This window comes from Grampus griseus (genome assembly GCF_964374135.1).
Source record: "Grampus griseus genome assembly, chromosome: 20".
NCBI classification, from domain to species: domain Eukaryota; kingdom Metazoa; phylum Chordata; class Mammalia; order Artiodactyla; family Delphinidae; genus Grampus; species Grampus griseus.
In genome coordinates, this window is record NC_139014.1 from 1,849,884 (window position 1) to 1,875,220 (window position 25,337).

General features: G+C 48.6%; 1 protein-coding gene across 2 annotated transcripts; it reads right to left on the bottom strand.

Annotated features, from left to right (window-relative positions):
- Positions 1-1,118: 1,118 nt before the first annotated feature.
- SLC16A6 (solute carrier family 16 member 6) lies at positions 1,119-15,599 on the bottom strand (the record flags this gene model as incomplete). Of its 2 annotated transcripts, XM_082679902.1 has the most annotated exons (6): positions 1,119-1,369; positions 2,515-3,330; positions 5,572-5,700; positions 6,537-6,680; positions 9,055-9,293; positions 15,556-15,599. In XM_082679902.1, the coding sequence occupies 6 exons, from the start codon at positions 15,597-15,599 to the stop codon at positions 1,119-1,121; spliced, it is 1,623 nt and encodes a 540-aa protein (XP_082536028.1). The 2 variants fall into 2 exon arrangements, with proteins under 2 accessions (XP_082536028.1, XP_082536027.1); XM_082679901.1 differs by lacking the exon at positions 15,556-15,599.
- Positions 15,600-25,337: the final 9,738 nt, after the last annotated feature.

A 25,337-nucleotide genomic window follows, 5' to 3' on the forward strand; every position in this document is an offset into this window, starting at 1 on the left:
AGAAATGCTTCAACGGTGAGATTAAAAAAAAAAATCAGAAATGCTTCAACAATTCAATGAAATATAATTCTGATCAAAGAAGATCCTCAAGTATTCTTAGGTGATAAAACAAATCATTTAAAAAAGCTAAGGCGATTTGCTACTCATCATCATCCCCCCCCCTTGAAATGACGCACGTTGTCGTTAATCAAACTGAAGAATCCTTAAACTTGGCCTTTTACGAGAGTCACTTTACAAGTTAGGAAGTATTCTTTGAGGCATGTAAAGGATTGCAGAAAGGGGGTAGAAATTCTGCTTATGTCTCAGATTTTCTTTCTTTTGATTACTTTATTCATTCTAGAATAACTTAATAATAAATAGCGGTTTAAATTAAAGACACTACAATCACATATTTCTGAATAATTAAAAGCAATAGGAAACACATTTTCGAATGCTGTGCTGTGTGTTCTGTATCGAAATGCTTCTGGTAGTGACTGGCCATAAAACAGTGGCCATCTTCACATTTATGAAGTTCAAGTTACATTATTTTTAAAATTTCCGTTTACTAGCCAAATGTTTGGTCTCAAACTGTACTTCATTTCCATGAACTATGTGGAAAATTCAGAGGCCCTAATTTGTTAATGGAAACCTCAGTATTTTTCAAAGGGTTTTAAACAATTTGTTCATATTTCTGAAAATTAGAAATGTTTTAAATGATGTAAGCTTTTTTTTTTTTTTTTGTAATGGCCAATTTCATTGCAGTGGCCTCGGCCAGATGTCCTTTGCCAAGATAGTAGTTTATCACATGTGAGAGCTCTTAAAACCACTTTGCCAATTCATGTCACTCTTCAAACCGGAATGCGACCCCGAGAGTCCTGTGCACCTTCGTATTGCTACTGAGTACAGCCAGGGTGACGGACAGAAAGGGTGTTCGGTGGTTTTTGTTTTGGCTTAAAAAACAAGCGAAAAGGAAAACTTACAAGAAAAGAAAGAAGGATGTTGGTAGTGGTGTTCACGCATACATTCCCTTTAGAGTGTAGTCTGGAAAGCGGGTGGGTGGTCCACATCTCTGCTGCCCTGGGTCCCCTGTCCCCCACCCTCTCCAGCCCCCAGGGAGGCTGGTGTGAATGACAGGCGTATCACACGGGCTCCGTTTTCATAGGAGCTCTGTGCTCAGTCTTCCCCAGGTCCATTTCAAGAAAGTCTTCTGGGATGTCTTGTAAAGCTTTCCCACGGTGACTCTCGGCCTTCCCTTCCCCGGCTCGGGGACGGCGGCACAGCCCCCTTTTACAGGGTCTCACGAGGGCGAGGCACACAGCGGCCACAAGCATCCCAGCCGCGCAGGAGTAGAAGGCTCTGCCGTAGATCTTGCTCTGGTCCACCAGAAGCCCTGCGGGAGCGTCAGCACATTAGCCACAAAGACCCCCCGCCAGGCTCCCCCAAACTCAGCCACTTCTCAGGCTCTTTGCCTTCCTTGTTTTGTCTGTTTTTTTTTGTTTTGTTTTTAAGAAAAAAGCATGTGGAAGGTAGGAGTCTTTTCTAGACGGGAGAGAAGATGTAGACAAACGTACAACCTACTTAGCACCTGAGAAAATTCTGTCACTCAGATGTTCTTTGTGGGCTGATCTAAAACTTGGGAACGGTGAGATGCCCACTCCTTTGGAAAGCTGACATCCTCTCCTAAGAGGAAAGAGCTCTTTTATTTTCACTCGAGTTCACTTCAGGTATCTTTTCACATGGGGTAAGATTTCTAATCACAATAACCTCAAGGACTTATTTCAGGGCTAACATGTAAAACAAAGCCATGTCCTTCCTACAGGGAAATATTCTGTAGTGATTAGTGAAGCGCTCTGCAGAGTGCTGTTCTAGGTTCAGTTCCCTAAAACCCCTCCCTAGAAGGGAAGCTGGCTTACAGAAGACCCTTAGTTCTGTTATCCCAAAAGTCAGAGGGTAATGAGGTCAGAAATCCAAGCGTTCCCCGCCCCCGCTGCGAGCATTTTTCAAGGTAGAAAAAGGTAGAAAAAGCCCGGGCAGCTTGGGCTGCAGACCCAGGTTCTAATCCTGACTTGGTAACTGATTTACCATTGGGCGGTACGCTGACATTCTCTGGCTTTCACTTTCCTCATATTTAAGTCAAGAGAGGTGGCTCGGGTAACCTCTATCCCGACACCTCTAAAATTCTCTGCAAGTATAAAAATCAATAGTTTTATTTTCCATTCGACTTGAATAGGAAGCTGGCACTATTAGTAAAAGGACAGTATACTACAGGTGGAATCTAAACTGTGACACAGATGAACTCATCTACGAAACAGACTCACAGACTTGTGGTTGCCAAGGGGGAGGGGGATGAGGGAGGGATGGAGTGGGAGTTTGGGGTTAGCAGGTGCAAACTGTTAGATACAGGATGAATAACAACAAGCTGCTACTGTAGAGCACAGGGAACTGTATTCAATATCCTGGGACAGACCGTCGTGGAAAAGTAAAATATTGTAAAAGGATAGCAGACAAGGGTTTTACTTTGTGTATTTAACTTACCTGCAAGTGGCGGTCCAGCCAGTCCCGCGATGCTCTGGAAGAAGACATAGACGCCAGCCGCTGAAGACATCTTCTCGATTCCCACGACGTCGTCCTCAGCGAGCAGCGGGATGTGGGTCCCCGCCACCGTCCCAACCATAATCCCGGAAAATACACTACAGGACATGAGACCCCAGAATTCAGTGGCAAAAGTAAAGGCAAACAGGGACACGGTCAGTAAGACGACACAGATGAGCTCGATGTAGATCTTGCGGATGGGCTCTCTGTTCAGGACCAGCCCAGCCCCGATCCTCCCGAACACTTCTGCGATCGCCATCGCTGATAATAAGAAAGCAGCGCGGTCCCGGTCCAGGCCCAGACTGAGGCCCAAGGGAATGATGTACAAGGACGGGGCGAAGAACCCCAGGGTGACGAAGAGACCAAAAAACGCGTAGCAGATAAAACTCTTCTCTTTCAAAACGGAGAAGTCCAGCAGCGGGGCCTTCTGGCAGCCGGGCCTGGGGCCGGGCTGGCCCAGGGTCTGCTGCAGGTCGGCCTCGGGCTCGAGCTCTACGGTCGTGTGACCAGGCACGTTTTTAGGTGAGGTAGGTAGTTCTACTCCTGAGTCAATGGAATCTATCGAGGTGCGGGTTTTCTCGTTCTCAAGCATGTATTGCACTTCTTTCCGATTTTCGTGGGCGGTGGTTTTGGGGGTCCCGGGTCCTTTGATGATGATAGGTCTGAGCAGCGCCCCGCAGACCACGAGGTTGAGCTGCAGGAGACCCACGAAGAGGAGGCTGTACCTCCAGCCGATGGTCTCCTTCAGGGCCGTGATGGCTTGGGTGGGCAGGAGCAAAGGAGAAAGAAAAGCCAAGGTCAGAAACGAACTCAAGACCGGGGGCGGGGGTGGGGGGAAGCGAGAAGAAACGCAGACCGGGAAACAGGTAAACAAAAGTTACTTGGCCGTGGGAATGCAGTCGACACGCACTACCCTTTCTTCTAGGTTTTGGGGGCTTTTAGGACTCGAGAAGGAGGAAGGTGCGTAAGGATGAGCAGAGAGACACATTTTCAGCCCAGGCCTCTGAGAGAGCTCTGGTGGGTGCCTTCCTCCAGGCAGAGACTCGAGATGAACCAAGTCCGTGACCCACATCAAGGTTCGGCAGACAGCCGTCTGCGGGCCAAATCCAGCCTGTTACTGGATGATAAACCTTGACTAGAACACAGCCGAGATCATTCTTTAATGTCGTCTACGGCTGCTTCTGTGCTGTCACCACAGAGAGGAGTGGATCCCACAAGGACTTGCCCGTGACGCCTGAAATATTTCCCCTCTGGCCTCTTCAAGACAGAATTTCCACCCTCTGAGCTAGATGGTTCTCCATCCACTCCTTCAACCCTCAGTAGTAACAGATGAAGGAGAGGATAAATGAAGAATCTAAAAGCTCAGAGGCTTATCCTGGAATTAAGACACTTACTGTGTGAATACAGTACGGTCCTGTGCAGTATTGCTGCAGTTCTCCGCTTGCTTTGTGGAACGTTCTACCTTCCTGCCGGCCCAGAGGCAGCCTGGAGGGGGGACTGGGCCCTGGCTGGGGTCCTCTGGGGGTTGGGCGGTGTCAGGCCAAAGGGGGCTTCAGGACCCATAGTGAGAAGAGGATAATGCGGGCCCCACGAGACCTTCAGGAATTTTCATCATCATCCCACAAAGGTGAAATGATGTTCATTAGAATTTCATTTCACTAGATTCTCATTCTCTGAGAGCTGACAGTCAGGTATAAGAGACATGGTAAGTTGGTTCCTGAGAAAAAAGATCAGCTTAGCAAGACAGCCCCGAATTCCGGGGCACGGGGTCTCCATTTACTGTCGTAGCATGCTTTGCTCACACCTCTTCTCCCCCTGTTAATATGGGAAACTCAGAATTGCAAAATCTTTCAGGCTTGGGTATTTCAAAGTGCTTTACCCTCCTCTGGCAATGATCGGTCTGCTCTTCTTTGCTCCAACTCACATTCCTTGAGTGCCTGCCTACCAGGTGCCAGGGATGTGCTAGGGAACAAAGCCAACCAAGATGCAGTTTCTACCTTCAGGGCGTTCACAGGCCACTGATTCTCCCCTCAGTGTTTTGTTCTGAAAAATTTCAAACGGACAGAAAAGTGCGAAGAATGATACCTATCTGCCTGCCCGCACTCCAGCGAATTTCAACAGTTAACATTCTTCTCTGTCTGCCTATTTATAGGCAAGCATACATTAATTTTTCTGAACTATCTGAAAAGCTTCAGACATGACACGTCACCCCTAAATACTACTACGTGTATCTCCTTTGGACAAATCCGCCGCGATCCACGGACACATTCACCAAGAAATGGCAGAGTAAGAGGTTAATCTAAGTCTCTAAGGTGATTTGTCTGCCACTGGCTAGTGAAATTCACAGGTTCTCGTTAAGATAGGGAAATAAACCAGGGATAAAAATCTCCCTGTGAGGGCTTCCCTGGTGGCGCAGTGGTTGGGGGTCCACCTGCCGATGCAGGGGACGCGGGTTCGTGCCCCGGTCCAAGAAGATCCCACGTGCCACGGGGCGGCTGGGCCCGTGAGCCATGGCCACTGAGCCTGTGCTCCGCAACGGGAGAGGCCACAACAGTGAGAGGCCTGCATACCGCAAAAAAAAAAAAAAAAAAAACTCCCTGTGAGATTATCCACACACCATTCACGAAAGGGACTTTACTAGCACAGTTTAAATCCGCATTGAATATGGCTCTTTTGACCAAGGAGAGAAATAGAATAATAGGAACAATCTGAAATCATTAAATCATCTATTTTGGAATGGCTGTTTCAAGCCTTACCACTGAATATGTGCCATTGTATATTCCTATTTATGTAAACTTGGACCAGTATGAAAATGTTTGAATTCCTAAAATCGGGGTTAGGGAAGACAGATCCTGAAACTGTGCTGGAGAAGAGACGACAATTAACCTTTCCTTCTGCACGCAGTCGAAGCTGTCAGTCTATTAACTGACGGTTGGCAAGAGTCAGTGTAGCAAGAAGAGCTAGTTCACGTGAACACGTAGACTGTAGTCGTCCACTTACCTGGTGCAAAAGCAAACATAGCGAAACATTCTCCTGTAGAAGCAACAGCCGTGACCACAGAGCGTCTTCTGTCAAAGTACTGTGACAGAATGGTGACAGTTGGGAGGAAGCTAAAGCAGTATCCCAGACCTGTGATGGAAAGTCAAAAACGATAGAAAGGACCACATCCTCACTGATGCCAGAAGAATGCACTCAAAGATCTGGGGTTTTTGTGCCCATATTTAAAATGGTAAGTTCTGGGAGCCCAGAAATTCATTCTGGAAAATAGTGCTGTAGCAAAAAAAAAACACAAAACAGGTTTCGTCAGAGGTCTGGAGAAACTGCAAGAGCTGTTTTGGAAAGCTAGGAGTTAAAAAAACAAACCTGTTCTCTGGTTTTTTTCCGTACTTTTCTGCAATGTTTTTCCCCCCAATTTATATAATCCACAGTGGACAGAACTCTTATCGAATATAGTTTTTATTTAAGACTTCTATTTGGAAATAAATGAGTTTTGGTATGTGTAGAAACATATGAAAAGATTTAAAGTGTTTTGAAAGGGAAAAATTTTTCTCAGACCCCGAAGAATAAGTCCGGCACAGACCCTCCCCTACAGCTCAGGGTCCTCACAGCCTGACTTGGGAAATCTCAGCTAAAGAAACGCAAACCTTGCTTTGTGAAAATGATGTCTTTGGGCTGCAAACTATCACAAAAGAGAAGTTCTCTTTCTCATTGGTAAATATTAAAAAAAAAAAAAATCAGACAAAAAGTCTTGGGCATTGATTGAGGAGAGGTTCCCAGGGGAACACCCTGGAGCCCATACAGACCAGTTCAAAACCACTGATCTGGGACATTATTAATTTTAAAGAAAAGAGAGAAAGGGAGAAAGAAACACACTTTGGATTTGATTCCCTACCCCCCCCCCCGCCCCCGCATTGTTCTAGAAGCTAAGTCTCTGGAGAATGAGCGAGCCCAGGAGAAGCACTTACCAGAGATGATGCCGATGGCAATGTACATGTGGTAGACCTTCTGTGAGAAGGAGGCGATCACCATGCCCACGCTGACCAGCAGCCCCCCGACCATCACCACCAGACGGTGTCCAAACCCAATGCTCAGGACGGTGGACACAGGAGCTGCAGCAAGAGCAAAACGGTCTCAGCTCCCAGAGGCGAAAAAGCCTTAGCCTCCCTAGGACTCCTTCTTTTAAAAATGTGTTTAGCATCTTTATGGGAGTTTAACTGCTTTACAATGGCGCGTTAGTTTCTGCTGTATAACAGAGTGAATCAGCTCTGCATATACCCTAAGATTCCGTCTTGTTTAATTTTACATTTTCTAACGTTTAGTGAAGTGTAGTTGGTTTACCACGTTGTGTTAGTTTCAGGTGTACGGCCGAGTGGTTCAGTGATACGTACATGTATATACACTCGTGTTTTAAAACTATTATTTTCCCGGATGGTTTATCCCAGGATGTAGAATGCAGTTCCCTGTGCTACACAGTGGGGCCTTGGTGTTTCTCCATCCCGTATACACTCACTGACACCTGCTCACCCCATCCACCCACCCCATCCCTCTCCCTCCCCCTCCCCCTCGGGAACCGCACATCTGTTCTCTGTGTCTCTTGTGTTCTCTGTGAGTCTGTGGTAAGATTCCATCTTTGAAGCCTTTAACATGGAGGTGATGATGTAAGATAAGTATGCATTTTGTGCAATGGTTCCTTAAGTCAGTTCAGGACTTATTTTACTATTTGCACAAGCTGGACAATATATTTTGGGGGCTCCTTGAAGAGAAATCAAGAGTCATAGTATAAAACATATCTTTTGTCTCCGATGAAAGATTTTGACTCACCAGGAGCCCCTATAAGATTGGATATGCATTAAATTTGTTATTCTGTAATAAAAATGGGCTTTTCCTGTGATTGGACGAGGCACTTTTTTTTTTTTTTTTTCTATACTCACTGCTTTGGATTCTTTTTTAAAAGGCTCCGGTTAGGGTCAAATTCCAGCTCAGTTCCATTTGACTTTTTTGCAAATGATATGAAAGTGTGGTGAATTCTGTTACGCATACCAAAAGGAGGCTAGCTATGGGATAGACAGTTCAGAGTGGCTGATGAATTACAGTTGGCGTAGCTTCTGTGCTCTGTATCCTCCGGGACATTTAAATCTGGAAGATGAGCTTCCTAGTCAGATGCTACTTAGGCTCCCACTGATACCGCCTTGAGTACAATGAGATAAGGGAACCCTCCAGAGTTGGGGGGAGGAAGAACAACATCGTACATGCTGGATAGAAAGAGCTAAAAAAGGAGTAAGTTTTGTTGGGGTTGGTGCATACCTATCTCTTATGTGAGTTGAATGTAAACTAATATATTAATATAGCAAATAATGAAATCACTAGGATCATTTTTAGGCAGTGTGTAGACTCAAGGCATTAATGACTGGAATAACAGCATGAAGAACAATTATCTTCTGGTATAATAGTATTAGCTGGAAATTTCTTGTTGACTATATTATCTTTGGTTAGAAAACGGCTGAAAGTTCAGCTTTGGGATTTTCGTTTTATTTTGGTTACCAAATGTAAAATTTTGGTTCTAATTCATGTAAGTTATCTTTCCAAGAAAGTAAACATCCTGCCAATTAAGAAATTAAGTATCTTAATACTCAGACCGGAACTAGAAGTACTTCCGTGAACCGTGTAGGAGAGGGTATCAGGGCTAACGGGAGAGATTCTGACTTTACTCGGTAGCGAAGAACAGTGGAGCTACCTTTGTGAGACAGTATAGGGCTGAAAACTAAGTGCCTTTAACGACAGGCTTAGAAAACTTCAGAGGCAATGGTTCCGTGACAGGATATTAGGGTAAAGTTAGGGAAGCTGAAGTTCAGCCCCGTTAACTGTCCGCGGTAAGTTCAACGGCCTTGCTTTCTCAGACGACCCTGGCGCGGCCCCTGACAGATGGATGAACAGTCATGAGACCTCAGAGATGTGCTGAATTAGGTCTGAATGGGACCAAGTGAAAATCAGTATGTTAAGAATTATACTACAGTCCCATTCATCTGATGCTGTTGGATCTGGGAGCTGGGCAGACCGATTAGCCAGTGAAGTCCTTTAGGGAAACAGGTGTTTGGAATTCAGAATATCCTCTCCGGGCAATATGGGTAGTTTTCCCATACACCCTTTTACACCTTCCATCTTTCTCCTTCATGTAGTCGCATTTTCATGTTCCCAACCTGTTTCCTCAGCATGTTTTTACGAGACCAGGACCCAGGATGCCAAGAACTTTTAATGCTTCTTTAGGAAATGACCACATTCCCATTGAACCGGGGTTTGCTATTGTCCTCAAAATAATCTGCAGTATCCTAAGAGAGTGCATACAGTAGGCGTTTAATACGTGTGCATTAAATGAAGGCAGTCAAGTCTGGCAAGTAGACTTTTTCCTTCAGCGCCTCTTACATAATTAGGCAGACTGAAAGAGGCATATGCTTATGTAGCGCTTAAGCTGGAAGATGTACTAACCTGTAAATGTTAAGACAAACACACAAATGGATATTATCCATGAGATCCTGCTATTGGATTCATCAAAACTGTCCATTAAGTCATTGAAGAAGACACCAAATGACTTGATGATGCCATAGGTGAAGACTTCAACGAAGAAAAAAGAAACAGCTACCACCCAGCCCCATCCTCCATCAGGCACTTGAGTATAAACATTGGCTCTGGAACAAAGCTGTGATTTCTTTTGGGTCATTCTTAATCTAAAAGAAAAAGTTAAAAAAAAGAAATTAGACCAGCAATGGCATGAGGGTGGATGATTCTAACGCTCGACAGATAAGAACTACTCACTACATTTCTTAGGCTGATGAATATTTAAATCATGTGCAGTTAGTGTGAAGTCTTTGAATAATGGTATCTATCTACCTATACATCGATGTCATCTTTTATCTGTCATCTTATCACATTTATATCTATCGTTATCTGTCTCTGTCATCTATCGTCTATCCGTCTTATCTATCTAATGAACCAACTATGTTTGTATTGTATATGGAGCCGCGAAAGATTTTGGGAAGGCAGACTTCCAAGCTATGGCAGTTAAATGAAAAAACTAACCAAAAAAAACATAAAGAGCCTGGGCAGAATATTTAGAGGCACTTTGGAGGACAAAGAATGGCCACCAGACCAAGGATCAGTGCAGACCTTGAACCTGAAGACAAGTTAGGTAAAGGAAGACTGAATTGACTGTAAGGAATGTGGATCAGAAATGAAGCCTCGGCAAAGAGAGGCTCAGAGGCCACCTTGCAGGGGCAGCTAAGTGCTGGAGAAATCCTGCATCTCTGCTTGGTGCCCCTGGTCATTCAGACCATCCTACCTCCTACTCAGCAACATTCTGATTATGGTCTGGGGTCCCATATGGCTGTACCTATGTGAACGGAATGTGACTGCAAATTAAAATTTGGGGATTCTGTCTTCTTGGTGTTGGTTTAGCATGAATGAGTTCCTCAAAGTCGGTCGCCACGTGGTGTATGAGAAATGGAATTTTTCCACACAGGACCAGTACTCTAGGATATAGTGACCAAATAAGGCACTACCAATTTGTGGGGTCTGGACAGCCAGGGAACTTAAACCAAGTTACTCCTGACCTTGCTATGCTTTTCCATTCAGGTTGCAACCAACATCAGAACATCAGATCCCTGTGCCGTATCACCACTAAGGGGAAACTATATTTAATACTGGAGGCAGGGTCGTTTAAGTCTTCCGCGGCAGGCTCGAGCACATAAAACGCAGACATTTTCAAAACCTCTGCAATTACATACACTTTGAAACAGTCATGTGTGTTTTTAACCCAACTAAAAATTAATACCTATAAATAACAAATGAGTCTGTGGTCTCTGCGCTCTTAATGGCAACGCACCTTGAGTTTAAGAATTCTCTGTAACTATGCAGTCGTAGCCAGGTGAATTTTCAGGATGCGTGGATGGCCTAGCCGCGAGTTGTCACGTTCACATACGAAGGCAGGTTTTATTGAAAATGGAGCGCAATTGAGAAATAACAGGACAAAACCTCATCTAGACAGTAGACTTCCCAGTTTCTGCTACGGGAATCCAGTATTCGGAATTTGCTCTGAGCACCTTACAAAGCAGCAAATCTGACCTAATTTCATATTGTTCAGCCTACTGATAGCATGGTAGCCTAGTACTCTGAAAGGACTATATACTCACTTATTACTCTCTTACTGTTGGCTATTTGGTTGCATAAATAGGGCATAAGATGCTTTAAGACGCTGTGCTCCCTGCAGCAAAGGCCTCTGCATTTTGGTGTGTGTCAGTGTGGCATGCCTGAGAGCTGAGGGCAAAGGTGGGAAGAGCACTTAAGTGGCTCTGGGTGTAGGGTAACAATTACAGACCAGTTTGTCATTCATGTTCCCAACACGGAAAGCAGCTGATTTAACATGGGAACCCCGAGCCCTCCAGCAGCTGAGGTTTTCCCAAGTCCCCTCCTCCGTTAAGACTTTCAAAGTCTGCTCCCAAGATGAGGCACCTGGGGCAGAGGAGCTGACAACGGTAGTGGGCTTAAGATTGAGAAGGAAAAAAAAAAAAGTACATGCCAGTGTTGGCTTTGGAACCGTGTTCAGCCCTAGGGAGCGGGGTAGGAGGGAAGGAGGGGCAGTGCGGGGGGGAGTCCACAGCTCAGGTCCCCCTCCCATCTCGCCCCCCCTACTGGGCCACTCCTTTGAGCTTCGCCTTGGAAGCCCAAGACTCCTTTACTGGTCTCTCAACTGTCTGGTACGATTAATTTTTCTGAAATGCCTCATCGTCATGACATTTTTCTGCTCGGACTTTTTCAGTGGCTTTCCTCTTTCTGAAGGACAAAATCCACGAGATCAGCTTGACTTTCAAAGTTCTTCCTAATTGGAAGCCCCTGCCCCCCACGGATCTCAGCAGCCTTAGTTCTTCCTGTTCTGTTGCTTGACTCGCCAGCCACCTTGCCTGCGGCGCGCCCCTTCCCCAGGCTGGAGGCCCCCCACCGCTGGCGCCGCAAGGGCCCGCTTCATCACATCCTCCTGCCGCATAAGGCTTCCTCTGATCCACTCGACCTAAGGAGCTCTCTTCACGGGACAGGCACCCTTTAATAATGGGCTGCTGTCTACTTGTACGCATTTATCTTATTTGCTCAGTTAAACTGTAAGCTCACGGAAAACAAATCTGGGCCTATTTCTCTTTGCATCCCTTCCCCACCCCCACCCCCCCCAGGTACCTTGCACACAGCTTTAATTAATTCTTTCCAACAAAGTAACTGCTGGGTGCCAGGGCCTATGCTAGGGGCGACAGTGACAATACAGAGATGGCCTCTGCCTCCCTGGATGAAATTGTTTGTTGATGATAATGATAAGGAACCTTAAGACTGAAATCCCATCACATTTTAAAACCATTCAGCCATGTCCTCCCGGAGCTCAGAACATTTCTGACAAGCAGTGGCGACTAAGTCCAAGGCCAGGTCGGCACGAAGGGTGCCCATAAGACCTTAGCATTTTAAGAGAGGGCTCGGGGCCAACTTGAATAAAAACACATTGGGTAAAATTGATAAAGGCCCCAGAGAGACAGACAGAAGCCCTCTCTAGCCTAAAAGCACTGCAGGACCAAGGCGCAGAACCTTTTGGTTGGGTTGCATTTCAGAGGGTCAAGACTAGACTGCAGTTTTTGTAGGAAGACGAGGTTACCTACTATGGGAAGGCTCTGGGCGAGGCCAGCGCTTCAGTTCTGGTGATGGGTGCCCATCTCTCTCTTTCTTTGCCTGTTGCCATCGGTGGTTTAAATGTGCAAGATGGGTGGGGCTGGAGGCCCCCGGGTGGGTGGAGTTAGAATTACAGAATGTTACAACCAAAATGGGATTTGGAGCCCATCTGGGTCCATCTCCTCTTTGTAAAATCCCACTCATTTTGCAAAATGGGGAAGCCGACCCCCAGAGAGGGGAAGGGACTGGACCGAAATGGTCCAGCATCTGATCTCCTGTCTCCCCGGGGCCCCGCTGTATCAGGATGCAGAACAGCATTCTGAAGGCCAGGGAGGGGGCGTTTCCTATAGAGGTTGTGAGGACTCTTTCACCGCGTCACTGTGTGACCTGGAGAAAGTCACTGCACCTCTCTGGGCCAGAGTGCCTCACTCGTCAAATGAAGAGGCTGGCTTTGGGAACCCTTAAAGCTCCCCCAGCTTTGGCAGCTGACACTTCTGTTATTCAGCACTGAGTTCTCAACCACCTGATTGCTCAGGTGAAACCTAGTGGCCCAAGGAGACCTGGGAGCTGGGAGGAAAGTGCAGGTGCCAGACGGTTCTTACAGACGCGGCTGTAACGGAGCCGGACGCTGGCTGGAGCTGATCTAGGACAGCCGGCTCGAAGGTGGCAGCTGTCTGACTGCTTTCCTTCTGTTCACTCTCTGAGCTCCTTCTGGGTGTTCAACTCCTTTGTTTCTTTAAACTTTACATCTGGGCTACTCCCCTGAAGCTAGATCCAAATATAACTCTCACCTGCATTCTTAGGTTTGGGGAGGACAGCTTTTTTATTGTTTTCCTGGGATCATCATAAAAGAAAGATGACACCCCAGAACCCACTGATACTCCCAAGTTTACGCCTTCATCATCCTAAAGCAGCCTATGCCCTGGTATATTGAGCTTTGAAGATCACAGTACAGAATGATAATAGAATAACCTGGTTTCTGTAACATACGGTTGAGGACGCCTTGCACACAGGGCAGTCGGCAGCTCTTTCCAGACCCAGTGCCTGGCCATGTGCCTGGCACACAGTATGTGCTCAATAAAAGTTCACTAAACAAAGCATGCGTCTTGGGGCACTCCTAAAGCAATGCACGGCTCTAGCCCCCTGAAGCCCAGTCATCAAGTGAGGAAGTCCCTGCTTGCATAATCAGTCCTTCCCCTGGACTCTTTCCTTCCTACCATCCCCTCAGCAGGACGACTGGCTTAACAAACGGGTTGGCCTCTACAAACGAAAGAGAAAGGCCTGTGGCTTCAAAGGCTCTAAGAATTCCAGAACATGGAAATAATGTTTTGGTTTTACGGGCATGTGAATTTCCCTGACGGGATGGGATGGGATATTCGTTTACTGTGGGGGGGATAGAGCCGAGCGAGGAGCAACCCCACGGCCTTGGGAGAATCACCTTGCTGCTTGATTTTCACTGTCAAGAGGTGAACAAGGGAGTTGAACTAGACGGAGGTGATCTCAGATCTCTTCCTGCCCTAAAAATCTACGTTTCTCTGATAGCCTTTGACCCCCACTTGCTCCAAGTTACCCTTTCATCTTTCTCAATTCATTTTTGAGTCCTTTGACGCAAGGTCCACAGGTCTGTCTCTGTGAGGCCCTTGTGCGTTATTTGTTGAATTTCTGTTTACCATTAACTGGCCTCACGCTCATGGGGAAATGACTTTGTTCCTAAGTTTCATCCTCTAAAAGCAGGGGTGAGACACAGAGGTCTGGAGGGTAAAATGCTACGATTCTGAACAGGGGTTCCTGGCAGCCATGTCGCCTTCCTCCAAATGTTCTCCCAAAGGAAGCGGAACGGACAAAATGCACTGGGTGGTTTGGAGTAGCTTCCTATGAGCATTTGGTTGTCTAATCTTAAATAAACGAGAATTCTGCCAAGGCTTGGAAATCTGCTGTAGCTGGGACTCTCAACTGCGACTTGATTTCTTGAGAAGAGCTGTCCCCTGCAGGCATGAGGAATGCAAAATACTGGACTGTGAGAGACCGTCAGGGTGCCAGTCCAGGGTCAGATCAGAGCAAAGTTCAAAATGCAGCCTCTGGATGGGCAGCGGTGGCAGCTGCTGGTGTGGCTGGTGTGAACAAAGCCTCAGCGAGCCACTGCCAATCTCCATTCTTCTTAAAGGCGTCGCCTGGAGAACAGCTTTCGACAAGTTGTTTCCAGCCCTAGTTGTCAAAACCAGTCTGTATTTAGGTGAAGCTCACTTCAATTCTCTATTTTAAAAAAAAACAACAAAACCCCCAAACCTAACCTGGACGGCAGCCTCAGCTGCTCTGAATCCCTGGAGAGCACCGATTCACCCCCTTTTACAAGATCGTGATGTAGAAACCTATCCCCTAATTTAAGTGTCGTCCTCAGGAGTTCCACCGAGGAAAGTCCTTTTTGGGAAACCACAGAAGGAGAACTCAGGGTTGCTGGTTCTCATAGAGAAGGAGCTTTTCCACTTGGCTGCACTGCTTATTTACATACTGGAACTATCTTGGACACTTAATGACGAGAAGAGGTATTTCTGTATCCACCAGGCAGGCAGGACGTATTATTGATCGCCCCCCCCCCCATGACAGGGACTGGTGCTTGGACATGGGGAGATGCATCACTCAGAGATCTCTGCATAGCACTTGGGGCTGTTTTTGCAAACAAGACCCTCCACCCAATCCACTTAGTATGATTTGCAAAATAGTAAGATTACCGAGAAATCCCATTCCCAGGGTAGAAACCGTCTCCTTTGAGAAAGAGCTGACACGGTGTGTCTATAACTGCAAACAAAACCAGCTTCCAGGATGACAAGGTGTCATTGCTTGCTCTTCCCCGGTTGGCTCCGGGGAGCTTTTCTCTAAGACTGACGCCCCCCGTGTTTGGTGACATGTTACATGCCACCTAACAAACTTCTATCATCTGTCTGTGGGAGAGTGTGGCGGTCTGGTTTAAAAAAGAAAAAAAAAAAAGAAGCAGAAGGAAATAACCCATTTCCTCTGCAAAACCATCCTCCCTGGCTACAGCGCCGCTCAGCTACCCGGGCGCTTTCCCGTGGTTGGCAGCCCTGGGAACCTTGGAAGTTGAGCGGGACCAGCCGTCAGCCGCTGACAGCCCTGACGGTCAAGGTGGACGAGCTGCTCTCGGCGGGGACATGCCTGCCTCCCCGTCGGCCGCCCCGGGTGCGTGTGTCAGGCGGGGGGAGGCCGGGAACCCCGCTTTCCCTGGCGCTGTCTGCGGGGCCGCCCTGCGCGCGCGCGCGCGAGCCTGGGGACGGTACCTCTGACATTTCGCTCCTGTGACGCGCGGGCAACTTCATGCGGAAAATCCGTGCAGGGAGCTCAGCGCGGCGCCCCCCTCGCCCGACAGCCTGGGGGCCCTCGCCTGGGCCGGGGGGCACCCAAAGGCCAAACCTGCCTTTAGGTGTTTTCCGGACACCGACTGTACCCGGGCCACCGACAGGCAACTCTCGGCTGCCCGCAATGGTGAGAGCGCGCCATCCCGGGGGCCCCGGGCATTCCCAACTGTCAGAGAAGATTTGGGGGAATAACCTCTCCAAAATGTTAAGCAGTTAAGTGGTTTCCTCTTCCTCCCTCCAGCCTCCCCCACCACCAGCCCCCCAAAGCTCCCAACATAGCTTAAGAAAAAACCCACCCACACCCCACCATCAAACTTTTAAACATGTAAAATGATAAAACCAACTCACCAAGTTAGAAGGGAAGAGAATAAACCCCAAAAGGCTCCCAATAAGGCGGAGGCCAGGCCGCCCCCTCCTTATAAGCCGCTCGGGAACACGAGAGAGGATTAACCCCTTAGGGCGTGGGCCCGAGCCTAGGGCAAGTTGGCTCCGGCGGGCGAGCCCCGGGCGCCCGCCCCGCCGCGCCCGGCTCCGGCCCCCCGCCCGCTCCCGCGCCTCGGGCCCCCGCGCCGCGCCCCCCGCCCCCCTCCCCGCCGCCCGCGCCGCGCCGCGCCGAGCCGTGCGTGCCGCCGCCCGCGCCCCGGCCCCGCGTCGCTGCCTATCGCTTATCCTATACCGGCTGCAGCCGGTCTCCGCCGGCCTCGGGGGCGCGCCGCCGACCATGTGCTGCGAGCGCGGAGCGCCGCCAAGGAGGGGGCCGGCCCGGCGTGCGCGCGCCGGCCCACGTGGACGAGGCCGTGCCGGGCCCGCGCCCGCCCAGGGCCGGGGCCGTGGGTCACGGAAGGTAACGGCCTCGCCGTGCCAGACCCCAGACCGGCCGTGGGGTCCCGCGGGGCCGCCCCCCACCCGCCCCGGCCCCGCGCATCCTGGCGCGCCTGGCCCGACCGGACCCCGGCGCTCGGCCGCACTGTAAGCGGGGCGCGCCGGCAACCCACTCTGCGGACACGTCCGGCCGGACGTGCGGGGTCCCCGGGCCGCCTCCCTTCCCGCCGGCCCCGCCCGCGCCCGGAGGGCTTGGGCTCCGGGCTGCGGCGGCTCAGCGCCCGCCCCGGGCAGAACAGGTTCCTTCCAGTTCGAGTGTGAGCTGCGCGCGCGGCGCCGCGGACCCCGAGTTCCTCTTCTCATGCCCGCTTCCCCCGATTTCGTCAACTCGCGCACCCCAGCGGTTCCCCTGGGGGGGGGGTGTGCGGGCCCCAGGAAGCTCGCGGCCGGCTGTCACGGGCGCTTTGCTTTCCCCCCTTTGCTGCAGAAGCGACAGCATCGCGTTGCGCGCGAGGGATGCGGGCGAGCAGCCGGGCTGAGTCAGCATCCCCGGCCCGGGGCGCGCGCGCATCCTCCCCGCCAAGCGGGAGGCGACGTCCACACAGGTGCCAGGCCGCAGAACTCGCGGGGAGCTCCGGTGGGCGAGGGACCCGGACGTCGAGGGGCTGCGTGCCCCTCATCCCTGAGTCCCGGACCCCAGGGTCACAGGGGGCTCAGCAGATGATGCTCGGGAACCTCAGTAAGGAGCTCGTCACGGGGACAAAGCCGTGTGTTGGGTGCCAGCCATTTCGGAGCCCGCGGGGGCACAGACTCGGCCGCCCGGTGTCCACCTCACGTCCCCAGGGCCTCTTTGAGAACTGCTCGGAAGCAGAATGCCTTATTTTCCGCGTCCCCCTGCCGACTCGCACCAGCCGCTCCCTGCATTGGGTTCGGAGAATGTGCTTCTGGTGTGAGAAACTCGGGAGAGCCTACTTTGGGGGTGCGTGTACCTAGGGTCGCCACCGGGAGGAGTCGGCGGTCTGAATCGTAATAAAAAGCCCATTGCGGTCGCTGCCTGATTTCTCCCGTGATTTTGGCATCGGGTCTACTGGGTTAAGTGCCATTTTGTGCTGTTAACAAGCTCTGGCGTGGGTTCGGGGAGCAGGTGTGTTGGCGCAGAGTGCCTGCTTACGACCGGGACGGTACAGCCGGGGGCCACTGATGAGCTTTGCAACCTTGCCCGAGTAACCTAGCTTCCTGGGGACAATCATGATATTCCCAGAATCAAAGGATCTAATTGATGATGCCGGTGAAGGACGGATCACAGCGACTGGCGTTATGTATGGTACGCCCTCAGTAGCCAGTAGCTCTTACTGTTACTGCTGTTTGTGGCTTTCCAAGTCCAACAGCTGACTGCAGCACACATCCTGCATGCGGTCCTTTTTCGAGCTGTTCTTCCAGGACTCCACACGTTATGAAATTTAGAATGTGACTTTAACCACCGGCATGAAAGCACTTGATGCTAAAATAGGAATGCCTGTAAATATAGTTTAGGATCTTACAGTGCCTTGGGACCTGTCCCTGCTGAGTGTGGAAATGTCATATTTAACATGACACAGCACATACTGTATTGAGACCTGCTTAGGAACCTAGGGGTGCAGCCCATTAGCTATAGCTGAGTGACAAGCAGTCACCAAAGATCTTGGTGCTTCAGCTTCTTGGTTTTAAACATTAGGCAAATGATGCAGAAAGCCCTAGGGGTGAATGGACGTTTGGGAAGGTCACATCTGAGCGTATGACCAGGTGAGATGGCTAGCTGTTGGAGGAGCATATGACTGTAATGATGATAACAATAATAATGTAATGCTCTTTTGTTAATATTAATTATACCTATTAGTATTTTTTTTGCACTTTTGCTTTGTTCCCTGTATTAGGTGTGGTTCATGTGATCTAATTTTAAGCCCATCAGCAACCTTCTACAGTTGACACTCATCTCCATTTTACAGATGGGAAAAGTTGAGGCACAGAGCATGGAAGGGATTTTCCCCAAGGTTTAGACACACTGTCTCTTTTTGCAACTGAGAGCACTTCCAAGTATGACATTTGCCACCTGCTCTCGGATAACAGCAAAAGGTGTCTGGAAACCCAACCCCTGTCCAGTCTTGCCAGCCACAAACTGGTGACATTTGCCCACCATGATTAGAGGCTGGCTTCACCTTGTTCCCTGAATCCTAGTGAGACCAAGTGTGAAAACCCCTGTTTTTCTCTCTCTTCCAGGGAAAGCAAAGGAGGGAAAGCACTGCATTACCATGCTAATCAATTACCTCCCCCCCCCAAAAAAAAAGAAAAACAAAACTAACTCTGTTTAGTGCTAAATACGAACAAAAGGACCTTTAGAACCTGGAGTACAGAACCAGAAAAATCAGGAAATTAAGTTCAGGGTTCAGCGCCCCTCTTAGCCTCTTCTGTTGTGTCTGTCGCAACCCAAGTGGCGGCAGAGCCCCTAGGGCCCTTCGTTTACAGGGGGCAAGGCTATAATGATGCCTTTAGAAAGTCCCACAACATCTCTGGAAATGCATTGGCTCCCGAGAGCTGTCCCCACTGCTGTCTCTTTTCTAGCCCTCCTGTTTTGGCTCATTTGCATGAGAACAGATTCCTTTGTGCAGACTTGGCCTGCCGGGTCTCTGTCGACGTTCCGAGTCCTTCTAGTCTGCATGTTGGGTTGCTAGGCAGATATGACCCTGGCTTGCAAATAAGCTGCCTGCATTTACCAGCCCGTGAGAACTTCAACTTGGGCTAAGTAGACTGAAAGGAATCTTGTCTGGAGCTCAGGGAAGTATAAGCACGCTTTTAAGGGCTGGGTCCTGAGAGCAGCCAAGGCAGAGGGGGAGCCCTGGAGGGGCTCGTAGGGAGGCCTGGACAGCCTGCCCACCGCCCGCTCTCCTCCTTCCCTGTGTCGGCACCACGTGCCTGTCTTACCATGAGTATTCGATGAACTCAAACTCTCGCTTTAAAACGTTAATATCTGCTTCTCCGGACAGCACGGAACTTCACAGACTTTTCCCTCTAGGAATCCTGACTCTCGAGGTGGAGGTGCTGGGTTTATCTTGAGGTTTACAGGATTTCCCCCAACCCTGACATTTGATGGTTTGAGGGAAACAGAAATGCATGTTTTGGGGAGAATTTGAAGATTTCCCAATGGGAAGATCTGTTCTGAGGCACAGTTTTGGGGGAATCACTTTTCAGAGCATCAGCTCTTTCCTGAAGCTGATTTGTCTGAGAATTCAGCATGGGGCAGGCCCGCTGTTCCTTTATTCCTGCCTGGTGGGCCTTCTCTTGCTTAGTCAGAGCCAAGATCTCACTAGGGTGCCCTGCTCTAGCTGTAAACACCTCTGGGGGGAAGGTCAAAATATTATGTCAGGGAAAGCTCCTCTCTTCAAGTCAATATGTCCCATCTCCCAAGTGCATCTTGTTAAAGATGCATTTCCAAGAAAGTTACCTTGTGCTTAATAATGATTTGTCAAAATTGATAATATATGTTGTTTGATTCTAAACAGTTACTTACAGTAGTAATGATAGTGGCTCGACCCAGAAGAGATTTTTTTTTTTTTTAACACTTGGAGCAAAGCATAAGCAATTAAATTTCAATTTCTACACAAAGTCTGTGTTCCAGAAAAGTAGGATAAGGTAATTCACTACTTCTGAACATAAAGGTCTAGTATATTGAGATAGAATGGAAATACAGTTTTGAAAAAAAGAGAGAGAAATGATAGAAAATTTCCAACCTAATGAGAACTCTTCTCAAGTAATTTTTGAATGAATGATGGTGGGAATTCCCTGACGGTCCAGTGGTTAGGACTCGGCGCTTTCACTGCTGGGGCCTGGATTCAATCCCTGGTCAGGGAACTAAGATCCTGCAATTGCTCTGGTGTTTATATGACATGGGATACATTGAAAAGCATGGTTTAATAGTTTTGTTATAAAAGTCAACATTTATGGATACAATTGAAGTGATAACTTTTGCAGCTATTTAGAATTGTGATGAAGTAATGAAGGTAACTTAACCCTGTGTGAGGGTTTTAGGGGCTGAATGTTTGTGCCCCTCACCATTCAGATGTTGAAGCTCCTCCCCCTCCCCCCTCCCCCCTGCAATGTGACAGTATCTGGAGATGGGGCCTTTGGGAGGAATTAGGGTTAGATAGGTCATGAGGGTGGGGCCCATATGATGGAATTCATGCCCTTATAAGAAGAGGAAGCGAGAGAAATCTCTCTGTCTCTCCATGTCTCTCTCTGTGAGCACACACTGAGGAAAGGCCATGTGAGGGTGCAGTGAGAAGACAGCCATCTACAAGCCAGGAAGGGAGCTCTCACTAGCACCTGACCTTGCCGGCACCCTGATCTCAGACTGCTGGCCACCAGAACCAGGAGAAAATACATTCCTATTTTTTAAGCCACCCAGTCTATGGTACTTTGCTATGGCAGCTTGAGTTAATACGGAAGGGGTGTTTTGTTTTTCCAGATTCTTTTAGTGGGGAACCCAAGCAGAAACATTTGCAGGCCAATGAGGAGGATCCGTATTAGTATGAGGACAAGCAAGATGAGGTTCCCTGTTCTCCCTGGAGAGAGAAAACAAACCCAAGAGTCACCACACTGGACTGTGAGAGGCAAGGGAGGGGGCTGTGTAATTGAGAGGTTTGGTGGAAGATGCTATAAATGTTAAGATGCACGTGAACATGGACTCTAAGGCCCGACTTGGAACCCCAGGTCTGCCCTGGTAGCTGTGTCACCTTGGGCGAATTAACCTCTCTCCACCTCAGTCTGCTCATCCACGAAAGGGGGATGATAATAATAATAATAATACCTCCCTCAGAGGGTAGTTGTGTGGGGAGCTTAGTGCTGTGTTGCTAGGTTAACTGAATTAACCTGTGTAAGAGGCTGGGGGCGTTGAGGAAGATGGAGCTCGGTGGGCCTAGAATGGGTAGGAAAGTTCTTGCAAGCACTGGCAAGGCGGAGGGGTGAAGGATGAAGAGAATGAGGGGAAGGTGGTGGTCGGGGGAGAGTATGCTGGATTTGGGGACAGGGAGATCACCTCCCCACCCAGGGTACCAGGGGCCTCTGGTGATCTGAATTCTCTCACGCCTGGTTACCATTCTGGGCAGTGTTGATGTATCACTGTGTGCATTGCGTTCACTCTGGAGTAACTTTTACTTGGATGTTAACCCTGACATTTGTCCTTTTTTGTCTCCATTGTTTACTGCTCCTGTAGTTTTGTCATTTTCTCACTGCTTATAAAGAAAAAAATAGAACAATGGCCCTGAGGAGGCCTCTATAAATGATCTCAAGCCTGTTGCAAGAGTCCTAAAAACAGAACAAAACGAAAATTAAAATTCTCGGAACCAAGTAATTTTAATCACATTGCTTTCAGGAACAAATACATGTCATGTTAGACTCATGGCACGGTCGTGAGTCATGAAGTTTTGGAAAGTGCTGGGTGTGGGACCACTGGGTTTTGTCCCCACCAAACCAGACTTCCTTTGGATAATTGTTGACGTCCCACCCATCATGTTCCTCAAAGTCCAAGGAATGAAAACCTGCTCTCCTGCTATGTTTCTTGCCTAAAGGGAGATGCTAGCTTTCCCCATCTTGTCTAAACACGCACAGCCTGTCCGGCTGCTCCCTGGAACAACACACACTGTCAAGCTTCTATTTTACCCCTGTCAGAGCAGTGCATCCATGCTTTTCCAGGTGGCTAGCGGGATGAGGCAAGGAAGCTAGAAGGATGCTCCCGGACTGCGTTAGGCGTTTGAGGCAAGGAGGGACCCTGCCCTGCTGTGGTCGGTGGAGGGCTCTGGCCTCTGTGTTGAGCTCAGATGCTTAGTAGGGATCTGGGGCGGGGCTGGGTACAGGCAACATCCATCCATCCTTCCATCCCACGTCCATCGCTCCTCCGTCCGGACAGCCTCTGCTCATAGAGCCCACTCATGCGCACTGGCGAATGCAGTAGTTTCCCAGGCCACAAAACCACACCTCGGAGGATGTGGTCCGTACTCTCAAAGTGTTTACTCTAGTTTTAAGAGAGGACACATATGTGATTGTCACCTAAAGCAGCACGTCAGCAAGGGCGCTTTTGCAAGTGAGAATCTCAGAGGCAGGGGAACTGAGAAAGGTCATCTGAATTTAGGGAAGTGATGAGATGAAGCTGAGTTTTCAGGGTGGAATGGAGGCTCGGCCGTAGTGGTTCAGGTCAGATGCACTCATTTGGCAAATATGGGTTGAACGCTTCCTGGATTGGGTAACCGGATTATGCAGTGTGTGAAGCAGATAGACATCCCTTCCCTCATGGAATTCACATCTTAGAGTTGTGGTGTTTTCTTGTTGGAGCAGTTAGCTCAGTGTCGTGGACAGGTAATCCTTCTGGGTGTTTCTGATATTAAAATGTAATTCCCACTTTCTTTTTTAAAAAATTTTTATGGGAGTATAGTTGATTTACAATGTTGTGTTAGTTTCAGATGTACAGCAAAGTGAATCTGTTATACATGTACATATATCTGTGCTTTTTCAGATTCTTTTCCCATATAGGCCGTTACAGAGTATTGAGTAGAGTTCCCTGTGCTGTATGGTAGGTCCTTGTTAGTTATCTGTTTTATATATAGTAGTGTGTATATGTCAATCCCAATCTCCCAATTTATCCCTTCCCCTGTTACCCTGGTAACCATAAGTTTGTTTTCTACACGTGTGACTCTATTTCTGTGTTATGGGTAAGTTCATTTGTACCCCTTTTTTTTTTTTAGATTTCACATATAAGCGATATCATGTGGTATTTGTCTTTCTCTGTCTGGCTTACTTCACACAGGATGACAATCTCTAGGTCCATCCATGTGGCTGCAAATGGTATTACGTAATTCCCACTTTCAATTGGCATCATCAGCAAAGGACGGGTTCCCTCACAGCCCCTCTACATCTTGACCTCGTACTGCTACGTTGTCCAAAACCAGATTTGCTGGTAGGCAGTGTACTCCAAGGACCATGCTAGGTGTCACCAGAGTCTGCCCGGGACAGAAGGACCCAGCTCAGGTTTTCCCAAAACAGCACCGACAACCATGGGATTGTGTGACCAGGAACTATAGTTTGGAGCTTTGAAAATGCAAATCAGGATGACTCTTCACTTTCCCTTTGGCCTTGTTGTAACCATGGTGTTTGTATCTTTTACCTTTTCTGGGTTCAGAATCCAACAGCCAAGAATGCTGACAGACAGTTACGACCAAGAGTCAGCCAATAGCTGGAGGGCGTCTGGTCTCACCATCTAACTCGGAACAGTTTTGCTTAATATTAATTGTAGTAACGCTTTGACTTTGCATATGGTACTTTTTCAGAGCATTCTCATGTTTGTTATCTCCTTATCCTCAAGCCAGTTGAGAGAGGGGAGAATAAGAGTCCGCATCTCTGAGCACTTATTGGGAGCAGGCACTCGTGTTGGGTTATTTCATCCTCATGTTGGGTTTGGGGTGGAGGAACTTTTCTATGGCTCTGTTTTTCAGGTAAGTGGGGAAACTGAGGCCCAGAGAAATTCCATAACCTATCCAAAGTCACACAGCTAGGAAATGACTCTTCTGAATCCTGGACACATATTCTTCTGCAGACAGGCCATTACATCCCCAAAGCCAATTCTCCAAAAAGCAGATTTGCCAAGTAACTACTTCACTGAATTGAGCTTTTTTTTTTTTTTTTTTTTTTTGGCAAGACCGCGTGGCTTGCAGGATCTTAGTTCCCCAACTGGGGATCGAACCCCGGCCCATGGCAGTGAGAGCACGGAGTCCTAACCACTGGACCACTGGACTGCCAGGGAATTCCCTGAATTAAGCATTTTTTTCCCCCAAGTTTTGGTCTTATCCTTACTTCTGCCCCTGCTTCAGCCACAGAGGTTCTCAGATAAAACTTAGCTCGAGGACTTCCCTGGTGGCGCAGTGGTTAAGAATCCGCCCACCAGTACAAGGGACACAGGTTCGAGCCCTGGTCCGGGAAGATCCCACATGCAGTGGAGCAACTAAGCCCGTGTGCCACAACTGCTGAGCCCGTGTGCCACAACTACTGAAGCCCGCACACCTAGGGCCTGTGCTCCGCAACAAGAGAAGCCACCACAATGAGAAGCCCGCGCACCGCAACGAAGAACAGCCCCCTCTCGCCGCAACTAGAGAAAGCCCGCGCGCAGCAACAAAGACCCAACGCAGCCAAACATAAACAAACACACAAATTTATTTTAAAAAAACCAAACTTAGCTCGAATCTCTCTTAGCAGGCTTGGGCTGCCATAGCAAAATACCACAGACTGGGGGCTTACACACAGAACTTTGTTTCTCACAGTTCTGGAGGCTGGGAAGTCTAAGATCAAGATGCCAGCTGATTTGGTTCTTGGGGAGGAGAGAGAGAGAGAGAGAAAAAGCTCTCCCCTGTCTCTTCAAATAAGGGCACTAATCCCATCAGGAGGGCTTCCCCCTCCATGACCTCCTCTAACCCTGATTGTCTCCCAAAGGCCCATCTCCAAATACTATCCTATTGAGGGTTAAGCCTCCAACACAGGAATTTGGAAAGGACACCAGCATTCAGTCCATAATGGAATCTAACATATTTCATTGTAGAGGTGCAACAGATCTGGGGAAAGGATAAATCTGCAAAAACAGAAGAGACAGTAGGTAGCGTTTAAGAGAAAGTTTTCCCTCTTCTCATGCAAAAATGACACAAGAAGAAAATGAAGCTTTGACACATGAACCCCAATCAGTCTTCTTTTTCTTTCTTCACAAATTTATTTATTTATTTATTTTTGGCTGCGTTGGGTCTTTGTTGCTGTGCGCGGGCTTTCTCTAGTCGCGGTGAGCAGGGGCTACTCTTCATTGTGGTGCGC